The sequence below is a fragment of the Leptonotus elevatus genome, chromosome 16 (genome assembly GCF_054856555.1).
Source record: "Leptonotus elevatus isolate MCC_2025b chromosome 16, RoL_Lele_1.0, whole genome shotgun sequence".
Taxonomy (NCBI): Eukaryota; Metazoa; Chordata; class Actinopteri; order Syngnathiformes; family Syngnathidae; genus Leptonotus; species Leptonotus elevatus.
In genome coordinates this window covers 16,504,592-16,524,382 of record NC_141254.1, presented here as the reverse complement: position 1 = coordinate 16,524,382, position 19,791 = coordinate 16,504,592, and the positions used below count along the sequence as shown (strand labels likewise).

Genomic DNA, 19,791 nt, shown 5'->3' with positions numbered 1-19,791 from the left:
AGCACAAAAGGTCACCCGCTATTGTTCAAGGTGGGTTGGACTCATTGCAGGGATTCCCGATGTACTTTTATTTCGAAAGACCCGTTTTGTATTTCCGTTTCATCTTTCGCACTCCAGCCCTGCAGCGCCACCTTCAGGTTGACGTCATTCTCCTGTTCCGTATTGTGGCGAGGTTAGTCTGTCTTGCAGTAAGATCAGTGGAGATTTGAAACCGAGTGGAGCCAGGTAGTTCGGGATTATTGAGCGTTAATGTGAAATGTAAAGAAATCGTTTTCAACGAGAAAGACTCTTGCGCGAGGAATGCTGAGTGTGCAATGGGACAAAGTCATGTGTTGTTGGCGCCGCTGTTTATCGCCATGAAGGCAGCAGCTTCATGTTACCGCGACTTGCTTTCGATTCCCTGCATGCTGCAGTCAGGACCGTCCAAGTTAAACGGTGGGTTCATTTAAATCTTATTATTAATGTCACATTTGAGCTTCTTCTCTTATGCACCCCACACACCTTATGTGTTGATGTACACTGTAATTAATTAGGACTAAGGAGCTTGTTAGGATCCTTCAAAGAACCGCAATTCCTGTTTTTTTTTCGTTTTTTGTTTAACATGTAATGGTCCAAAAATTCTGCAGGGCTAACTGTCTGATGCTTTTCACAGGTTGAAGGGTGCCTGCCTGCCCTCTTCCGACAGTCCCTAACATTTCCAGTAGACATGAGAGGCTGCACGAGATGGTGATGGAGCTCCAAGAGTTGGGCTGGCTGCTTCTTGTGGGGCTTTTCCTGGCCTCCTTGCTCATCGTGCTGGTCTGGCTCTTCCGGTTCTCGCTGAGCCTGCTGCGGCAGTGGAGAACCAGGAAAGCGGCCGAGCAGCATCAGCGGGGTCCCTCCCTCAGGCAGCATCCTCATCACAGCTTGGCTGCAGGTGTGTGGGACTTCCTGCTCAAGCTGCGCCCTGCTCCGGATGGAGGAGCTGTGTCCGAGGTCGGGCTCAAAGGCTTGTTGACCTCGCTTTTCTCCTTCAAGTCGTTGAGCGAGCAGTGTCGCAGGAGCTGGGTCAAAGCTCTGAATGAGCAAGCTTGCAGGAATGGGGTGAGTGAGAATTATTTTCATCTTCATGTGAAGAGGGACACACGAGGACAGGACTTAGCGAGCATGCTGGCAGTGTGTCGGAAAAGTAGCGCAGGTATGAATTTTGATGTGCTACGTGTGTGTAGAAGTGGGTGTTGGAGTGGGTAAGAGGATGGGGAGCACATCCTTGCATAACAGCTTTGGAAGCATAAGAGCGTAGAGGCAAGACCAGCCAGCATAATCGCAATATGAACGCCTACACCTTGTAAAAATAGCCTTCTTTACCCCAAGCCTGGTATGATGAAGTGGTGGACGCTTCTCTTTAGAACTATGTCCAGGACAGAGCGATGTTTGTCTGTTTGACCCACTGCATAACCTTAGAGTTTGAATCGAAGTTACTTCATAAGTAAGACTTATTCATACAAAAAGTTCTAATATTCAGCTTCAGGGTGAAAGCAAAATGTACAATAACCTCCTGAATTTAATTTGAACTTCTTCGAACTTTTCAACAGATGAACAATGTACTTTTTGCATGGCAAGGGAAAGTACTGACACAGTTGGATGTGTCCATCCAAAATTTTAGAGGTCAAAAGAAGTTCTTCTGGAAAGATTGTTTTCACCGAAAGTCGGATATCCCTTTTCACTTTCTTCAATTTTATCAATGTAATGGCATTATTTATTTTTCAATTTGATGTCATTTTTTTTTTATAACACTCATAACATGCCTTTGGGTGATTTTAGAGTATTCGATTAAACTAACATCCATCCATTTTCTTAACCGCTTGTCCTCACAAGGGTCGCGGGGTTGCTGGAGCCTATCCCAGCTGGCTTCGGGCAGTAGGCGGGGTACACCCTGAACTGGTTGCCAGCCAATCGCAGGCTAACAGGCTAACTAACAGGCACATTTGGAAATGTGGGATGAAGTCAGAGTAAACTCATACTGGGAGAACATGAAAACTTCACATTCTAAATCCAGAACCTCTCAACTGAGGCCGACACGCTCACCACATGCTCCACCGTAACATTTCCCTGAAATTGAGTTGTTTAAATAAGAAGGGAATAATGTATGAACTGAATGTGCAATGGTCTGATATATACTATATATTAAATTGGATATCTTGAATTTACTGTAACTAAGCCGAGCTATTTAAAGAGGAAGTCAATGTTAAACATTTCTTGACAATAATATGTCATATGTGACCTCACTAGTCTAAACATGACATTATGGTTACTATTACATTTATGGAATATGAGTTATGCAGGCGGCAGCCATTTTGCCACTTGCTGTCGACTGAAGATGACATCACAGTTTGCTCAGGGCTTAGGCAATGACCAATCACAGATCACCTGTTTCCTGAAGCTGAGCTGTGATTGGTTGTTACCTCAGACCTGAGCAACTGTGATGTCATGACTCACTTGTAGCAAAATGGCCGCCTCCTGAGATGGATAAAAACTGCTGGATTTTGCTGCTTAACTCAGTGCAATATTAACCAAAATACCGTATTTAGACTAGTGGGGCTGCATAGAACATATTATTGTCAAGATTTTTGTTTTTTGGGTGGTTGACTTTCCTAAAGTTTAATATCTGAGCTTTTTATTTATTTGGCTCCTTCAGGCTATTTTATGATACTGTGCAAAAGTCTTACCATTGTTTGATTTAGCAATTCTATATTGAAATACGCTATCACTAAGTTTAGATACTCACCTCCACCAAAGACAAATTGTTAACAAAAGAGGGGAAAAACAATAGTTGCACATTGTTTGCTAGTCGAGCTGTTTGTTAGTTGTCGGGCAGATGAGAATAGGTGGCGCCATTACGATTCTGGGAGATGAACTGCAGAAGCTCTCCGTCCTGCTAGGAAACTGAATATTAGATCAGAAAAAGGTCCTATTGACTATGATAAATTCATTCAAACGGATCGTTCTCATGCAGAATGTCAGTAATTGCAGAGACAATCTGTTCTCTCCAGTGTGTCCATGTGACAATTTCTGAACTGCGACTGCCAGCCAAGGCATCTTTACTCGCTCATTAGTATAACAACTGTTTTTCGTCATCGTGTCTGCACGCACAAAAGCGGGCTGTTATTCTAGATGCGTCTGCAGCATATGCTAATCACTTGGCTGCAAATGATACCGGACCATGACACAGGCTGAGATGACAGAACACAATCTAATTTGATACTCATGCATGCTTGTATGTATGGTTGTCTGGGATGTTCTTTGCTTCTTTCTTTAACTTGAAGAACCTGCTGTGGGACATGACATGACCGGTACAAGAAAGTCACACCCCATTCTTTGGCCAATCGAAGTAAATATTGCATATGTTGTTGTGGCCCACTTGCAAAACACAACCAACGATGGTCTCGTCTGCTTTTGCATTTTGGCAATTGTTTGCTCTGCATCAGCAAAACAAGAGCCCCCTGGAGGCAGCGCTGTGAGGATACCGCATGTGGGGATTAGCCTGTCTTATCGCTTTTCACATTAACCTTAGCAGTTCTCTCGTATTCAAGGTCTGACAGAGGTCTTGAAATAATTGTAGTCATGCTTAGAGGGGGGAGCACACGTTACTGAAATGATTCATCCAATTATATTTACTCATCAGGTCTGAAAGTCAAAGGCGAGATCATAGACAAAAGTATTTTCATCATTGTCAACAATGATGTCATGGCATCGCCATGATATCGATGCTGATTCTGGATATCGCATTATATTACTATATGGCATATATTACCCTATGGCATTTAAAATAGGCAACGTATTTAATTTTTTTATTACTTGCGAGTTGCGATCTTAACATAGACCAAATATGGTATCTCTTTCTTCAAGTTATTTCAAGATAGGACATATCGGTTCAATTCAATTTCAAAAGGATGTCGATCAGTGCTGATCTTATTTTTGTAACCTTTATGGTACGTATCAGAAAATTCATTTCCTTCACTTGCAATTTGTAGTTACACAGTTTTTAATTTAACCTCCCATAGGCAACTTTCAAAAAGATCGATGAACAAGATAAATATATATGAATTTTTAATGATCAAATTTATGAATAGGCGAGTACTAGGGCTGGGAAATATAAATGTAATCTCAAATAAAAAAAATTATATATATATATATATATATATATATATATATATATATACACACACACACGCAATTTCTTTCATTTATTTTGGACGATTACGTTTTAATCCAATGAATAAACCCAACAAACATTTACTTAAAGAAAGTTTAATTCATTCAGAAATAAATCCTGTACAAAATGTTCAGACAACAATAATGTACACTAATATTAACATTTATTTATGTGCACCTCGATTTCACGATTTAGCAAATTTTCAAATCCTCTATTTTTTTAAATGACACTATTAATCAAATTTATTGAGTAAGCATTGAGCACTTGTCTTGGTATCTTTCGGGAAAAAAAAGTGGTCAACATTCCTAATCAATGTGCAGAATGTTCAGTATCGTATTATTGTCTTTAAGGGGCATAAATAATCTCTATACACATACACTCAAAAACATCCAATTTCTAAACACAGCATAAATATACATGAGACGTACACTAGCAACAGGTAGGATCAGTCTCAGTACAGATTGTAATTCTTATTTTGATTGCAGCGGTCAGAAAGGACATTTTTGCAAGAGTGTGTGTGAAGCTAAGTGCCCCACCGTTGGCAGTTTGCAGCTGGGTTCTTCACAGATTTCTAAAAATGTCAAAACCAATTACGCTGATAATGACAGTGAAGAAATCCTCCAGCCCCTTCTTCCGGGTCTTTTCGCCCTTAATCCACGGAGCCGGCCTCCATCGCAGCTGGTTAATTACTGTATGGTCGTGCCAACAGGAAGACGTCGTCGTGCTCCATCAGAAGCAACTGTTACAGCATCCCCGTACTGTTAGCAGCTACCGTGTTTGAGGGTTAATGAGCTAAGAGATTAAACGCGAGACTCACTGTTTTTCTTTCAGTGGAGCGTGAAGGAGTATCCTCAGAAAAAAAAAAAAAAACACTTTCATGTCTGTGGCATCCCATGATGCAGCATGTTTCGTGACTCACTTCAAAAAAATGTCTGCAGGTTTATTTCTGTGGGAGCCACGAGATACAGTCTTGTTGGGTTGGTGCAACGTTGACATTGACGGCTGGTCACTGATTGTCACTGAATGGTATCGATTAGAACAGAGGTGGGCATCGAGGGCCAGAGTCCTGCAGGTTTTGCATGTTGCCTTTCTCCAACACAGCTGATATATGATCAGCTCATTAGCAAGCTCTGCATAAGCCTGATAACGATCCTGTTGATTGGAATCAGCTTGCGTTGGAAGTGAGAAACCTCCAAAACCTGCAGGACTCCGGCCCTCGAGGACCGAGATTGCCCACCTCTGGATTAGAAGATTTGGATTCATTTTGATTTTGTGATATGCGAATAAGTGACAGGGGGAAGAGCTAAAGGCCGCAGTTCATGTCGTCTTCCTTCCGTGCTGCTGGGAGACGATGAATGCGCTGTGATTATTCACAAGTAGTTTGATCTTAAAATGGCAGGGGACATTAAGCACTTTACCGCCCATTCAGTATGCTAGCACAGGAAATAGGCCTTTTTCATGCTTATCACAGCAGTTTCAGGGAATCACTTATGCAAACCTAATCATTTTATGCGGTCCGTTAAAGCAATCGCTGTGCGTTTATTGCGAAGGTTTGCAATCGAAAGGGAGAACTAGAGTAGGCTAACGCCATTTTTGTAGTAATTTTAGGTTTTATGGTTGCAATAGAATGTTGGGGGGTTTATATGGCAATGATGACGCCCAATTAAAGACCAATCACGGCTCAGTTTCAGAAAACAGGTGAGCAACTGTCGTGTCATCTTCAGTTGACAGCAAGGGTCAAAATGGCCGCCCGCTGAAATGGATTTTGCTGCCACACTCATATTCCACGAACGCAGTATTACTCAGAATATCGCGTTTAGACGAGTTGGGCTGCGTAGAACGTATTTAATTGTGAAGAAATATTTTGGGTAGACTTTCCCTTTCAAAATGATAGAAATGCCTTTTTTGCTTTACAATCATAATGGCTCTCTGAGGAAAACCAAAACTAGTGATTCAGTTGCTTCCAATTACACTCATGACAAGAACAATCTAAAATGTTGCAAACGGTCACTGTTGTGACCTGATTCTCTCATTGAGAAACTAAAAGAAAAAGACAGAAAAGGCAACTGAGGGTCAACACAAGCCACAGGCTGAGTTTTATTCCTGGTTGACCCCTGGTTGCTTTTCAGAAGCGTCCAGCCCGCAGGTCCTAAAAAGAATGTTTCTGACAAACCTGAAATGACACAGTAGTAGTCCTCGGGGTATCCCGCAAATAACCTCTGCGTACACATGCGCATAAACCGAAGGTCACGGGGGACAAAATCTTTGGTCTGGTGATGACAAAACGAGGTCTGTTTGCCTGCGCCGCGAGGGCGCACAACGCCGCGTTACGCCAGTTGGCTATGTGAGACCTCGATGGACTCCGCCAAGTGCTACAGTTCACGGTGTGTGGGTGCAAGGTTGTCATTTTGCTAGAGTGACATGGTGTAACCTAGCAATATATTTGAAAAGGGGGAAATCAGCACAGTCAACAAAGTGCAGCAAATGGGCGGCATCCATCATTTTGTGGTTTTCTTTGGCATGTGGCTTTGTTTGAGAAAAAGCTACGCTTTGTGTTCAACACTTCAAGCCAGCGATTCCCAAGTACTGTGCCGCGGCGCCTACTCAAGTGTGCCATGAGAGATCTGAGAACTGTTTAGGGTACCAAAATACTGGACCAATTTTGGAATTTTCGGAATTTTCGGAAAGGAGGTAGTAGACTCAAGTTTATTCCATCCAGGTCCAACCGATAGCACGTATCCCAATGCTCCACACAGGTCGAGCGCAAAGCGGTCTCAACGTGCATGTGGGCGGAGTTTCGTTCTTTTGGCATTTTGCATGACTAGCAGAGCAGAGATATAGAATAGGGCGTTTTGCGCTGTTGTGGGATGGAAGGCAGCTGATTCCTGCCAATCAAAGTGGTTCACTTAATTGACGAGTAAAATGATCTAAGCAGATTCCTTGGGGGGGGGGGGGGGTTGAATGTGTGTTTTAATTTGTCTTTTGTTGTAATTTTTTAATATGTAGAGAGAAAAAAATAGGCTTTTTTTTTGTTGTTGCCAATTTTAAAAGAGCTAAATAAATTGATTAGTCAGTCTGGCCCTACAGTAAGCAACATAGGTGCCTTACCTATAGTGCTTAGCATTGAGTTTAGAGTAGAAATCACCTTTCAAAAGGAAGCTTTTGGTGCATTTCTTAGTGAACACAATGAAAGTCTTTAGAATTGACATGAATATGTTAGAAAAATAAAATTTTGTGTATGTGCATTGACAAATCATATTTACTATCCCCCATATATGGGAGTACTTTTTTTGTAGTACACAAAATGTTAATTCTGAAAGGGAATTTGATGTTTTCTAACAAAAGACTCTTTCAATTAAGACCCAAAAGAGGCCAAGCATTTGATTAGCTTACGGATAATATGTATGTAATACTACTAGGCGACATGCATAATTGCACATAACAGTGCTTTCTAATTATTATTATTTTTTTGGGCCAGCCAGCAAATAAACTAATATAAGGGCCTTCTACTGACCCATCTTTCTAACAGGCATTGACTAATCCGGGCAACCCCCCCCCCCCCCCCCCCTGTGTCTTAATTTGCTAATATCTCATGGGCTCACTTGGTCTTGTCTTAGCATGATTAGCAGTGACGTTCAGGGGAATTTGCTCTCTCTGTCATAATGATCTTAATTAGCTTCACTGCAGACGCCAGTGCCCTTTTTGGCAGAGTGGTACACAAAGTTTTTTGCAACACACGTACGCGAGCGTGCACACAATCGGAACCCGTTTCTGGATGCCGCGCAATCCGAGATACATCACTTTGTATTTGCTCCGCTCTTTGGATGCGATGAATGGTCGGCTGACTGAGCGGTTTTACAGGCTTCGGCCAAGCAAAAGTAAACATGGTTGTTTGTAGTGTGGAGTCACGTGACATCGCGTTGGTCCAGACCTACGTCAGCCCGCAGCGTTGCACTTTGCTTCCTGTCTCTCTCACACAGAAGCACACATACGCCACAAACTATGTTATATCATCCTCCCGTTTCTGCCCCGCCTCCACAGTTCAGTTTGGAAGAGATTGGACTTGCATCTAGAGAGGCATATGCTCTGACAATAGAGAGAGGGGCGGGGGGGGGGGGGGGGGGTTGTGTTGCTTCCTCACACTTGCTTCTCCTGAGCCAGACAACAAGGTTTACTACAGCAGATCATTTGGCATTCACACATAAACACACATTGATAATCATCCACGGCGTTGCACAGTTCTGGTGATGCCATGTTTGATTTTGAATCATTGTTAGGCAGCGGCAGGCGGTGCATTTGATACCTGGGCCTTCAGTGGGGATTTACCCGACTTAACCCCCCTTTTAATACCAACCCTGTCACATTGCATTTATAAGAACTATCAATGCTATAAAAACTCAAGATGTGTCACGCTCGTCAAATTTGGCTGCGATAAAAAAAATTCAATTCAGGTTTCTCCGTAATTTTTAATGTCATCTAAATCTCCTCAATTTTATCTAAATCAGTGATTGTAAAAAGTAGTTATATAGATACATTATAATTAACTAGCTTTGAATTCTTCAGCTATTTCAGTGAAGGTAACTCAAAGGGAACGCAGAACAAGTGGAACATACTAATTCAGAAGCATTAAAGGGGAAGTCAACCCAAAAATTATCATTATATGCGCCCCCACTAGTCTAAACACGACATTCTAATTAATATTGCGTTTGTGGAATATCAATTAAGCAGCAAAATCCACCTGTTTTGATCATTAAAGGGAGCGACAATTTTGCCACTTTCTGCGGACTAAAAATGCCATCGCAAGTTAACTCATTTACTGCCATTGACGGCTATAAAAGTCAAAAAATAATTGTAAGTATTTCTATTAGTTTAATTTTTTTTATCTACTTTTGCTAACAAGAGTATGAAAACATAGATTTTTTTATTGTACATTTAGAACAGATATAAAATTGAAGTTATGCGATTAATTACGATTTAAAAAAAATAATTGTAATTAATCGCATAACTTCACTATTGTAATTAATCACATGACTTCACTCCCATAACTATTGAAGTTATGCGATTAATTACGATTTTTTTAAAAAATTGTAATTAATCGCATGACTTCACTAGTTAACTCACGATTAATCACAAATTTTATATCTGTTCTAAATGTACAATAAACAAAAATTCTAGGTTTTCATACTCTTGTTAACAAAAGTGGGGAAAAATGTTAAACTATTAGAAATAGTTCAAATGAATTTTTGACGTTTTTAGCCGTCAATGGCAGTGAATGACCAATCACAGCTCACCTCTTTTCGAAATTTGTTCATGTGACGTTTGCTAGCTGAGCTGTGATTAATCGTTACCTGAAGTTGAACCCTGAGCAACTGCGATGTGATACCATTTTCAGTCGACAGCAAGAGGCAAAATGGCCGCCCCTGGAGATAGATAAAAAAACGGTTAGATTTTACTGCTTACTTTCAGTCCTACTAACACAATATTATTTAGAATATCATGTTTAGGCTAGTGGGGGTGCGTAGAACATATTGTAAAGATCATTTTTGGGTTGGTTTCCCTTTTAATTTCGCAATATATCAAATGATGCTTTGACGTCACTACCATATAACACAGCACAGTGGAATCCGCAAATGAAGCTCGATCTCCTATGAACTTGAACATGCTCCCTACCAGCCTTTGGTCAAACATATGTTGCCGTTTGCATGCCAGCGCCCTCGGGCACCGACCATCATTCTGACCGAACAAATGCAACTCGCTGCTGGCCGTGCCGCGGTTGTCATGTCCATGTCGCGAGCAGTGACTGCAATAACCTCCTGTTTTTCTGTATTAGACTGCCAAATGGTGTAAATACTTAAAAACAGTGAACAGAGAAAACACGACTTTTAGGTAATAGTGCTTTAGCCATGAAATGAGATCAGTGCACTGTTTAGATGCCTGACACCAACTGTGCTTAAAATTCCTAAATTGCCCTAGTTAGCTAGCGTACCCATGATTCAGAAGAAGTTTCATTAGCCGGCTGGGAAAACAAAACAAAACACCTTCCTTAAGGACTCTGCCTAATTGTTCGCTAACTGCATGCTGCTAGTCTTGTACCACTGCAGTCTATAATATTTTATGTCATCCCCAAGTGTCTTGCCTCTTCAAGTTCATGTCCACTTATGTAATATTTAGTACGTTTGTTCTCTGCCTCCCTCTGTCTTTTCACAGAGCTCCATCCAAATCACTTTTGACAGCAGTGTCCAGTTTATTGCTGCGCCTGCAATTGAGAGCGTGACCTGCACTGACCAATCAGCACACAAAATGGTGGGTAATCAACTTCTTAAAAAAATACAAGATAATTTTTTTTTAAATATATTTTCAAACAAGAATACAATTACTATGTCATTGATAACCGCATGTAATATTATGTGCATAAGTGCAAAGAACTAATTAGACCTTTGAGTAGACTTGTTGGTGTTACTCCATAGCTGCAACATGCAACACAAACACAAGCGTTCACTTGTGGACATGAGAAAGACATCAAAGCGAGTAGGCATTTGTTTACGTAGTTTAGCGTAGCGTAGTGAATTTTGATTCACTGTGTAAAATAGAAAAGGGGCAGCCTTGACCGATTGTGTGAATCTCTTGACGACACCTTTTTCTTACACGATAGGTTTTACATTGTAAATGTCGGGTGGACACTGTGGCATTTCCTGTGACGGTTACTCAGCAGTCCCCCGCTGCCGTTGCCATGGACACCTATCAGATTACCATCGCACCTACAGTGGCAAAGGTACTGGAGGCACACCACCTGGTTTCCTTTTAGTTTGCTCGACTCTTTTACAAGCCAGCACACCAGAACATTTGCATTGCTAGTCAAATATCTACTTTGACGAGAGGACATGTTACAGACCTACCATCGCTGGCGTTTATTATTATGAACTTTGGAACAGGCTACGTTATCACAATTGTCAACAATTGAAATGAATGAGTAACTCCCTGACAGTTATTATTGTTGTAATGACAAAATTGGGGATATACCGTACTGAATGAAGTATATATATATATATATATAATATATATATATTATATATATATATATATATATATATATATTATGTATATATTATATATATATATATATTAATTATATATATATATATATTATATATATATATATATATATATATTAATTATATATATATATTAATTATATTTATATATATATATATATATATATATATATATATATATATATATATATATATATATATATATATATATATATATATACACTGTATTGTGTATCTACCTCCTTACACGTTTTCCAACCATGCGTCCTGTTTCTACTTTCATCATCAGGTGGTTGTATGTCTGGAGGAGGTGGAGGACGAAGGACTTTTGGTGTCCTGGACTCTTTCCAAGCAACCGTCATTGAAACTGACTGCGTCGCCATGCAGACGGCCAAGACATGTGAGAAGATTTTACATTAGCAGTTATATTGTTGTTGTTGGAAAAAAAAAGAAGAAGAATGGTATTAATATCCAAATGATTTGTATCTGAGTAAAATAAAGACATTTGAGCTCCAATTTTCTAAATTAGTTCAATGGGAAGTCAACCCCATAAATTCTTTACTGTATATTCTATGCAGCCATTTTGCCACTTGCTGTCGACTGAAAATGACATCATGCAGAGTTGCTCAGGGCTGAGGCAACGACCAATCACAACTCACCTGTTTTTTTTTTGTGTCTGGTCATGTGACATCTGCAAGCTGAGCTGTGGTTGGTCATTTGAGCCCCGATCAACTGTGATGTCATTTTCAGTCGGCAACAAGTGGCAAAAATGGGATGGATAAAAACGGGTGGATTTTGCGACTTAATTCATATTCCACAAATACAATATTCAGAATCAGAATGGTAAATACAATTTTGGGGTTGACTTTAAACCGATGTACCATCTTTTTTTCCACTGGTATCCCGATTGCTGGTTGTTTTTAGCGCATGGATGACAAGGGAGACTTGGATGTGATCAAGAGCCTTATAGAGGACACTCTGTTCAGCTCTCATCCCGCCATGATCCTCAACCTCAGGACTTGTACAACTAGTTCTCCAGTAAGTTCTCGTCCTCTTTCTATATGCGGTAGGAATGTAACATTGTTAAGTTTAAAGGCTTCATAAGGGTCATTGAAGACCCGTGAGCCGGAATGAACGTACCCACCAAGAGATGACAAGCAATGGATGTATTTCATGCTTTTACGCTACGTTTTCTGCTCACAGGTCTCCGTGGAGCACCTATCAGTGGGATTAAAGCCTGTACCCCAGAGTGTCTTTGTGCAGCGACTACTTCTACGGCAGCTCAGGGTGACCTTAAGCAAAGGTCAGATGCATTCCCTCGATGGCTTTGGATCCTTTGTGCCGAGCGTTCTGTTGAATCCTTGGTGCCTCACTCAGTTGTTTTGTCTTTGCAGGCCAGTGGTGTAGCTCAGAAGAGCTTTGCTGCGTCCTCAGCCTGAATCAACCTTCCTCGGAAAGGACAACCCGCTTTCTGCACGTGCCCCACAGCCCAAAGACCCCAATGGAATGGAGAGAAGAAATTACCTTGTGAGACATGTCACATTAATAATGCCAGGACTGTTCATACCTGGCAACATTAAAAAAAAAAAAAATGAATGTGTTTTTGTTTTACATTGCAAAGTGGGATTTCTTCCAGGATGACTCTAAACACAGCTGTGCCCTTTTTGTGTTGAAGGGAGTTGAGCCCAGAAACCAAAGAGCTGAGAGTGAGACTTCTGGAGCGGAACGGCAGAAGCGAGCGTAAGGCTGGGATCCTGTCCAGAAATATATTTTGCCGCAGTGAAATTCTGTTTGTATGCATTTTGAAATATTAGGATGAGTAGTCCAATATAGTTTCAGAACTACAGTCAATTGATATGCAGTTTGTATTTGGGCAGTGGTTTTATGACAACCACAGTGGATCAAAAAAAAAAATATATATATATATATATATATGGCAATTACTGTTTTGGAATGTTACATCGTACAGTATTGGTGGGTCTGTCTTCAATTTTGTACTTTAATAAGGGGAAATCATACTCTATTGGCTTGAGATACGACAACGGAAACTTCTTAAACTTGAGGCTACGTTTCAATCACATTTACATTCTTTAATTTTCAAATTAATTAGGTAGTACGCCAAAGAATATAATTTTTATTCAACTTTTATGAGCTATATATTGTAATATATTCATATGAGTACAGTTTTTATTTTCCTGTTTTTAAATGTAGTGGAAATCAAATGTTGGTCACACTTTAAAAACTGTTGGGTCAAAAAGAGACCAACCACTACTTGAGTCAATTTATACCAATTTTAATTTTAATTTTTGTTTACGAAACAATCCAACTTCGGGGGTGTTTTTGTATTTTTGGTGCAAATTAAAAACAACAACAACTGTTGACCCAGGCATCAGTTGGCCTTTTTGACACATTGAGTTATTTTTTTACCCAGGGTTGATTTATTTATTTATTTTACTGGTATTTATTGTACAAAAAATTGTATCCCAAAAAAAAAAAAGCTTGGGTCACCCAAGTAGGGTAGCCCTTTTTAACATAATGGTTATTTTCCTTTCCTTTTGTACAAAACCATCCCAATTTTGTAGGTTGTTTTATGCAAAAAACAAACGAACAAAAAACGCTTGGGTCAAATTGACCCAAGAATCAATACCCCCTTTTGATACATATTTGGTTGTTGTTTTTTGTACAAAACAATCAACTTTTTTGGTTGTTTTGTAATGTTTTGTCTAAAAAAAAAAAAAACAAGCAAACAAAATAATTCATAATTTCATTTGTTGTTGTTTTGTACGAAACAATCAATTTTGTTTTTTTGTATTACGTGTTCAAAAAAGCAAAAAAACAAAGTTGGATTAAATTGACCCAAATAGCTGTTGGCCCTTTTTGACACTTTTTTGTGGGTACAAAATTATCCATTTTTTAAAAAAAAGATTGTTTTATGCTCACACAAAAAACAAACAAAACAAAAAGAGTTGGATCAAATTGACCCAAGTAGTGGTTGGTTAAGGACAAAATCATTGCCTTTTGTATCTTACTATGTTTTTTTGTTCATTTCTCTTTGGTCTGCTAGAATTCCTTCCAGGGCATGCCTGCTTTGCCTTGGACTTCCAGTCCAAAATTCCTACCTCTGTCGTACTCACAATAAACCCAAGCCACGCCTTGGAGCCTATCGCCACCATCACAGCAGAAGTGAGTGACAAGCTGTTAAATGCGTGACAACTACCTGTATTACGAATAAATGGAACGATTGAGCATTTCTTTTATCAGTCTTGTAAAAGAAGCTGATAGAGAGCTCGTTCTTGCATTTTCATCTGGCTCAATGTGAGATAACATCTCTCACACTCTTTTACAAATGTTTCCCTACAGATTCCTTTTGTCTGATCTCAGTGCAAACAATTGCTAAATGAGACGTGCAGAGTTTTTGAGTGTGGTGGATTTGCTGCAATGTTTTTATTTTTTATTTTTTATTTTTTATTTTTAATCCACTCAGCTGCTCTATGTGGAAACTGAGGAAATCCGGGCACCGCTGCGTTCCTCGCTCACCCCTACCAAAAAGGTCGATGTGGACCGAACCATCATGCCGGACGGAACCATCGTCACCACCGTGACGACGGTGCAGTCCAGACTAAAATTGGAGCGCGGTCCAGGTACATTTAAAGCATGAATCACTGTGTTAGTTAACAACATATAACTGGAGTTATTATTCTCTAGGTGATTCTCCTTTGCGTTCCCCGTCCAAAGTTGAGGTGACAGAAAAGAAGCCCACCATTCTCTCTGATGGAAGAGGGACCCCCAGCCCCGATCCGAGCAGTGAGTTAGAAACCATAAGGACAAAACCATACATGGACAAAAGTATTGCGATGAGCCTCTTAATTAAACCATTAGTCATTCGTGGATTGGATCAAACCAGACATTTTGGCTAATTTGTGCTTTTGGGGAACTTTGAATGACTCTGGCGTTGCCGAATTTGAGAAAAAAAATACTTTCAGGATGAATTAGAATCGATTGTGAGCATGGCCAGTCAAGCATCAGTCATTTTTTTTACCAAAAATCGTAGGTCGTAATATTCCTGTATGCAAAATGGCCGCACGTCCCAGTCCTTTTGGCATTACAGAAACATGTTAGTATTCTATATTAGCAATCAGCATCTGTGTAAAAGGAACATGTTGCCGATTCCTTGAAAACAAAAATGCTGATTTTATATTTGTGCTTTTGTTTCATAGGGAGCAGACGCTTATCTAATGGCTCGGATCCTGTTGCAGAAACAGCCATTCGTCAGCTGACTGAGTCCAACTCCAAAATGGCTCGAAAGACACCAACCAAGAGAAGCACACTGATCATCTCAGGCGTGTCAAAGGTCAGAGAATTAGCGTTAACTATGGATAGAATGTACTGTCGTGGCATGCATATCAAATTTGCCTTTAAACAAATACGGGGGGCCACGCAAATTTAAGCTCCGTATACCTACTTTTAGGCGGCAGTCTCGGCGACCACACACTAGACCCCCCCCCCCCCACGTAGCACATTCAGATCACATTACAGCAGTCTTCTGACCTGATTTCTGAGTAAAAGAGAAATGTTTCCACTTCAAGAGGCTGCAGTGGTAACCTGACTCATCTCAAGACGACACATTTTTGAAAACAGATTATGACAGTAGAACCGAGTGCAGCCATTAAAAAAAAAAAAAAAATCCCCCTTACCATTGCAAAGACATATATTGTAGACATATATTTTTGTTTTTCAAGCTGTTATGTTCGGCATTTTAGTCATGCAGTATGAGAGGTCCGTTTGCTTTTTAGAGCCAGAACAGATTTGCTGTCTGGAATAGTCCTTCTGACAAGACATGATTTAAAAAGGGGTAGACAGCGAGAACGGCGAGCAAAGCAAAAAAAAGAAAAAGAAAGAAGAAGACAATTACAACAGGCAGCCAAAAACGCAATAACAATCACAACCGCAGTAACATGCTACATGATATGACAGCAGAATCACAAGCTTCATTTAATGTACAAATGTATGTTATTTTATTAGTGCAGATAAAAAACTGCAAGATTGCCTTGCGTGGAAGAAATGACAAAAAAAAATACCAAAATGGTAGCACTGAAGTCACATAGAGTGTATAGTGGAGCACAATCAAAAAGTGAAGGGCAGGAAGACAACATCTCTCCATACAAAGTCCATTATGTTTTTAGATCTTGATAGCATTGGATGTTATGAGCAAAGGTGAACCTCAATTTACTGGTTTATCCAAAGTGGCAATGCTTTAAAAAGCTACATAAATATATTTATACGTTTGACAGACAATGGAAAATCAACAGTGGTAACCATGAGGCGACCTCACTGTTCTGTGTTATATATATTTCAAATTTTATTTTTTTATTTATTTTTTTATTTTAATGGGGAAGTCAACCCCCGGATTTTTTGGGGGGACGGTAATATGTTTTATGCAGCCCCACTAGTCTAAATACGGTATTCTGGTTGATATTGTGTTAGTGGAATATGAGTTATGAAGCAAAATCCAGCCATTTTTATCCATCTCAGGGGGCGGCCATTTTGTTGTCTGTTGTTGCTCAGGGCTCAGGCAACAAGCAATCACAGCTCACCTGTTTTCTGAAGCTGAGCCCTGATTGGTTGTTACCTGAGACCTAAGCAACATTGATGTCCTCTTTAGTCGACACCAAGCGGCAAAATGGCCGCCCCCTGAGATGAATAAAAATGGCTGGATTTTCCCGCTTAGCTCATATTCCACAAATGTACAGAATGTCATGTTTCGACTAGTGAGCTCACATATAACATATTATTTGTCAAGAAATGTTTTAGGTTGACTTCCATTTTAACTACAATTTTTGGGAGGCACGAGTGGCTATGCCAATAAAAAATATTAATATTTACATGCTGACCACATAAGAGGAAAAACTTGAAATGAATTCCTTTTACTTTTCAGGTTCCTCTTTCTAAAGACGACTGCACGCTGTCAAGTGGCTACGCTGCAGCAATGGACGCTGCCATGCAAAGCAACCATTTCGGGGCGGGACACCACCAAGAGCCGGGTGAAACCACACCTTCCGATGTGTCAGAGCGTCCCTCTGTGGATGATGTGGAATCCGACACTGGCTCCACTGGGGCTTTGGAAACACGCAGCCTCAAGGACCATAAAGGTGACACAGTTTTACCCATTATTTAATATGATGTCACACCGTAATATTAAATGTTGTTTTTCTATCATATGTTATTGTAAAAAATGCTTTATGGGGAAAATTAAGATATTTTGCTGCCACCTGTTGACCAGTTTAAAAAAATAAACACTAGGACATTACAGTGCAGTGGTTCACTGTTCTGAGGTTAGTGGTTTGAACCTTAGCTAAAAAAAAAAAAAAAAGGATATTTAATGCAGCATCTCTCTATCCTACAGTGGGATTCCTGCAGAGCGGATCAAAGCTGTTGTTCCGCAGAAGATATCGTTCGAAGGAGCCCTGCCTCAGCCAATCCCATGAAGACGTCTCCAAAATGGGCAATAACTTCACTGCGGCGGCGGACAGCGGTCGGAAAAAATCCGGTAGCTTCTCGCGACGTCTCATCAAGCGCTTCTCCTTCCGCTCATCAGGGAAATGGAAAGGCAAAGCCACGAGCAGCAACGGAGGAGCCAGCTCAGCCAATAACTGATCATTTCTGCTGTCGTCCCCTGTCAGCTATGTGAGCACAAGACTATTTATTCCATCCAAGTCTGATGTCCCTTGGATGGAGGACACCTCTGGGAGTGCTTTTTGAAGAGGAGAAATATTGCTGCTTCAGGACAAAAGTGGTTTCTTATCAAATCACTAAAAGTGAAATAAGATGAAGTATATTTAAGTTTTTGCAGGAAGGGACAACTAAAGTTTTTTTTTTTTTTGGGGGATTGATGTTGGAAGTTCTTGAAATGATGTAAGGATGCCACTCGAATGGCGTTGGTGCACTTTGGAATTTACATTTTTACATTCTACATAACACATAGACTATCTGTATGAAGGTAATTTATGATTATGTGAAGTGCTATTTCTTTTATCCATACCATGGGTTGTCTTAGTTGCGTTATACTGTAAAATAAGAAATTGCTGTGATTTTTCAATGCAAATCAAGTTATATTCCATGTTATTTAATATAGTCGTATTTTCTTCCACATTGCATTATGAAATTGTTCAATGTAGGTTTTAAACTAAGCAGGAAATTGTCATATATTGTACTTTCTTGACAAAGTAATTGCTCTTAAATTATTTTCAGATTTACCCGAGAGGAAAGTAAGCAGGCTTATATATGATTGGTACTTGTTTAAAAAAAAAAAAAAAAAAAAAGTAATAAGGAATATTTTTCACTAAGAATAAAATTGCTATTCCAGTACTGTGACTGAGCATCTGCCGGAAATGAGGACAGTGGTAAGATGTGTCCAATGCGCTTTATGAAAATAGGATCAATTCTTAATTGCTAAAATACAAAGACAAATTGCCTGGCTGGAATGTGAATGCGACAAGTGGCAGGTGTGATTTCTGCTGTTATTTTGATATGTTTAATTTATTTCAAATAAATTATTGAAAAACTTGGAATTTTTCAACTATTTTTCTGTTTGACCCTGTTTTCCTCCATTCATTACGGATTAATTCCAAGGTTTTCCTTTGAATATCAAGATATATTTTACAACACATTTAATAACTATCTGATTTTTTTTTATTATCTCTGTTTAGCTTGGTTGGTGCGGTTAATCACTTTTAAGAAAATTCCCTGAATCACACTGCTTCGAAATTGTGCTTCGGAGCTTGTATCATTCTGCAAGTATCACGTGACCGATGACGTTCGAAGCTTCATACGTCACAGCGCGTATTGACGACCCGTAAAGCTTTGGTGACTGGTGGCCCGCGAAATCACGAACTAGAATTTATGCGGTCATTTGACAGAAGGTCACATTAAGTTCAATGTTGGTCGGCCTCTGAGTGGTGAAGTGGTGCCGTTACTCCACTTTGTTACACGAGATGTGGGTACGCTTCCCCCCACCGGGAGATCACAGTGAGAGGGGAAAATAAAATTCTGATTCTCTATTCAAAGCGACTTATATTAAATGTATAATATTAAGGGTCTAATTTAATAATTATTCAATACCATGCATGGTGAAATTTAAATAATTCACACGTATTCCCGTTTATAATCAACATCGACATACACTCGTCAATCACATTTTATTTATGAAAAAACTTTTATTAGTAGCAGACTTTTGTAAATAATACATACTCTGTATCTGATTTATTTAGACTTGTATTGATGAAAGATAAGTGTGATTGTTTCACACTTCAATGACATAGGTTGCATTTACATCTTTCGTCCACTAGATGTCCCATATGTTGCTTTTACTGAAGCACCAAAGCTCCGAATCGTAATATGATATATAATGAATCGGCATAATTTGAAATAAAGCCTCAAAGCTTCACCAGCACGTCTCTAGTTAAATAATTTTTCTGTTTCACTATTGTACCTCATTTTTTGGTTCCTTTTTGGCGCCAAAAGTTTGAAACGCGAGGGAACAACCAC

The 19,791-nt window shown here is 39.7% G+C and overlaps 1 protein-coding gene across 1 annotated transcript; it reads left to right on the top strand.

Moving 5' to 3' along the window:
* Positions 1-137: 137 nt before the first annotated feature.
* On the top strand, positions 138-18,811 carry c2cd2l (c2cd2 like). Its single transcript, XM_086057752.1, has 15 exons — positions 138-435; positions 653-1,083; positions 10,403-10,498; positions 10,848-10,967; positions 11,537-11,647; positions 12,172-12,285; positions 12,451-12,550; positions 12,642-12,774; positions 12,923-12,987; positions 14,312-14,430; positions 14,732-14,888; positions 14,953-15,051; positions 15,465-15,598; positions 17,183-17,396; positions 17,651-18,811. Exons 2-15 carry the CDS (start codon positions 724-726, stop codon positions 17,899-17,901), a joined length of 2,073 nt encoding a protein of 690 aa, XP_085913878.1. The 5' UTR covers positions 138-435; positions 653-723; the 3' UTR covers positions 17,902-18,811.
* Positions 18,812-19,791: the final 980 nt, after the last annotated feature.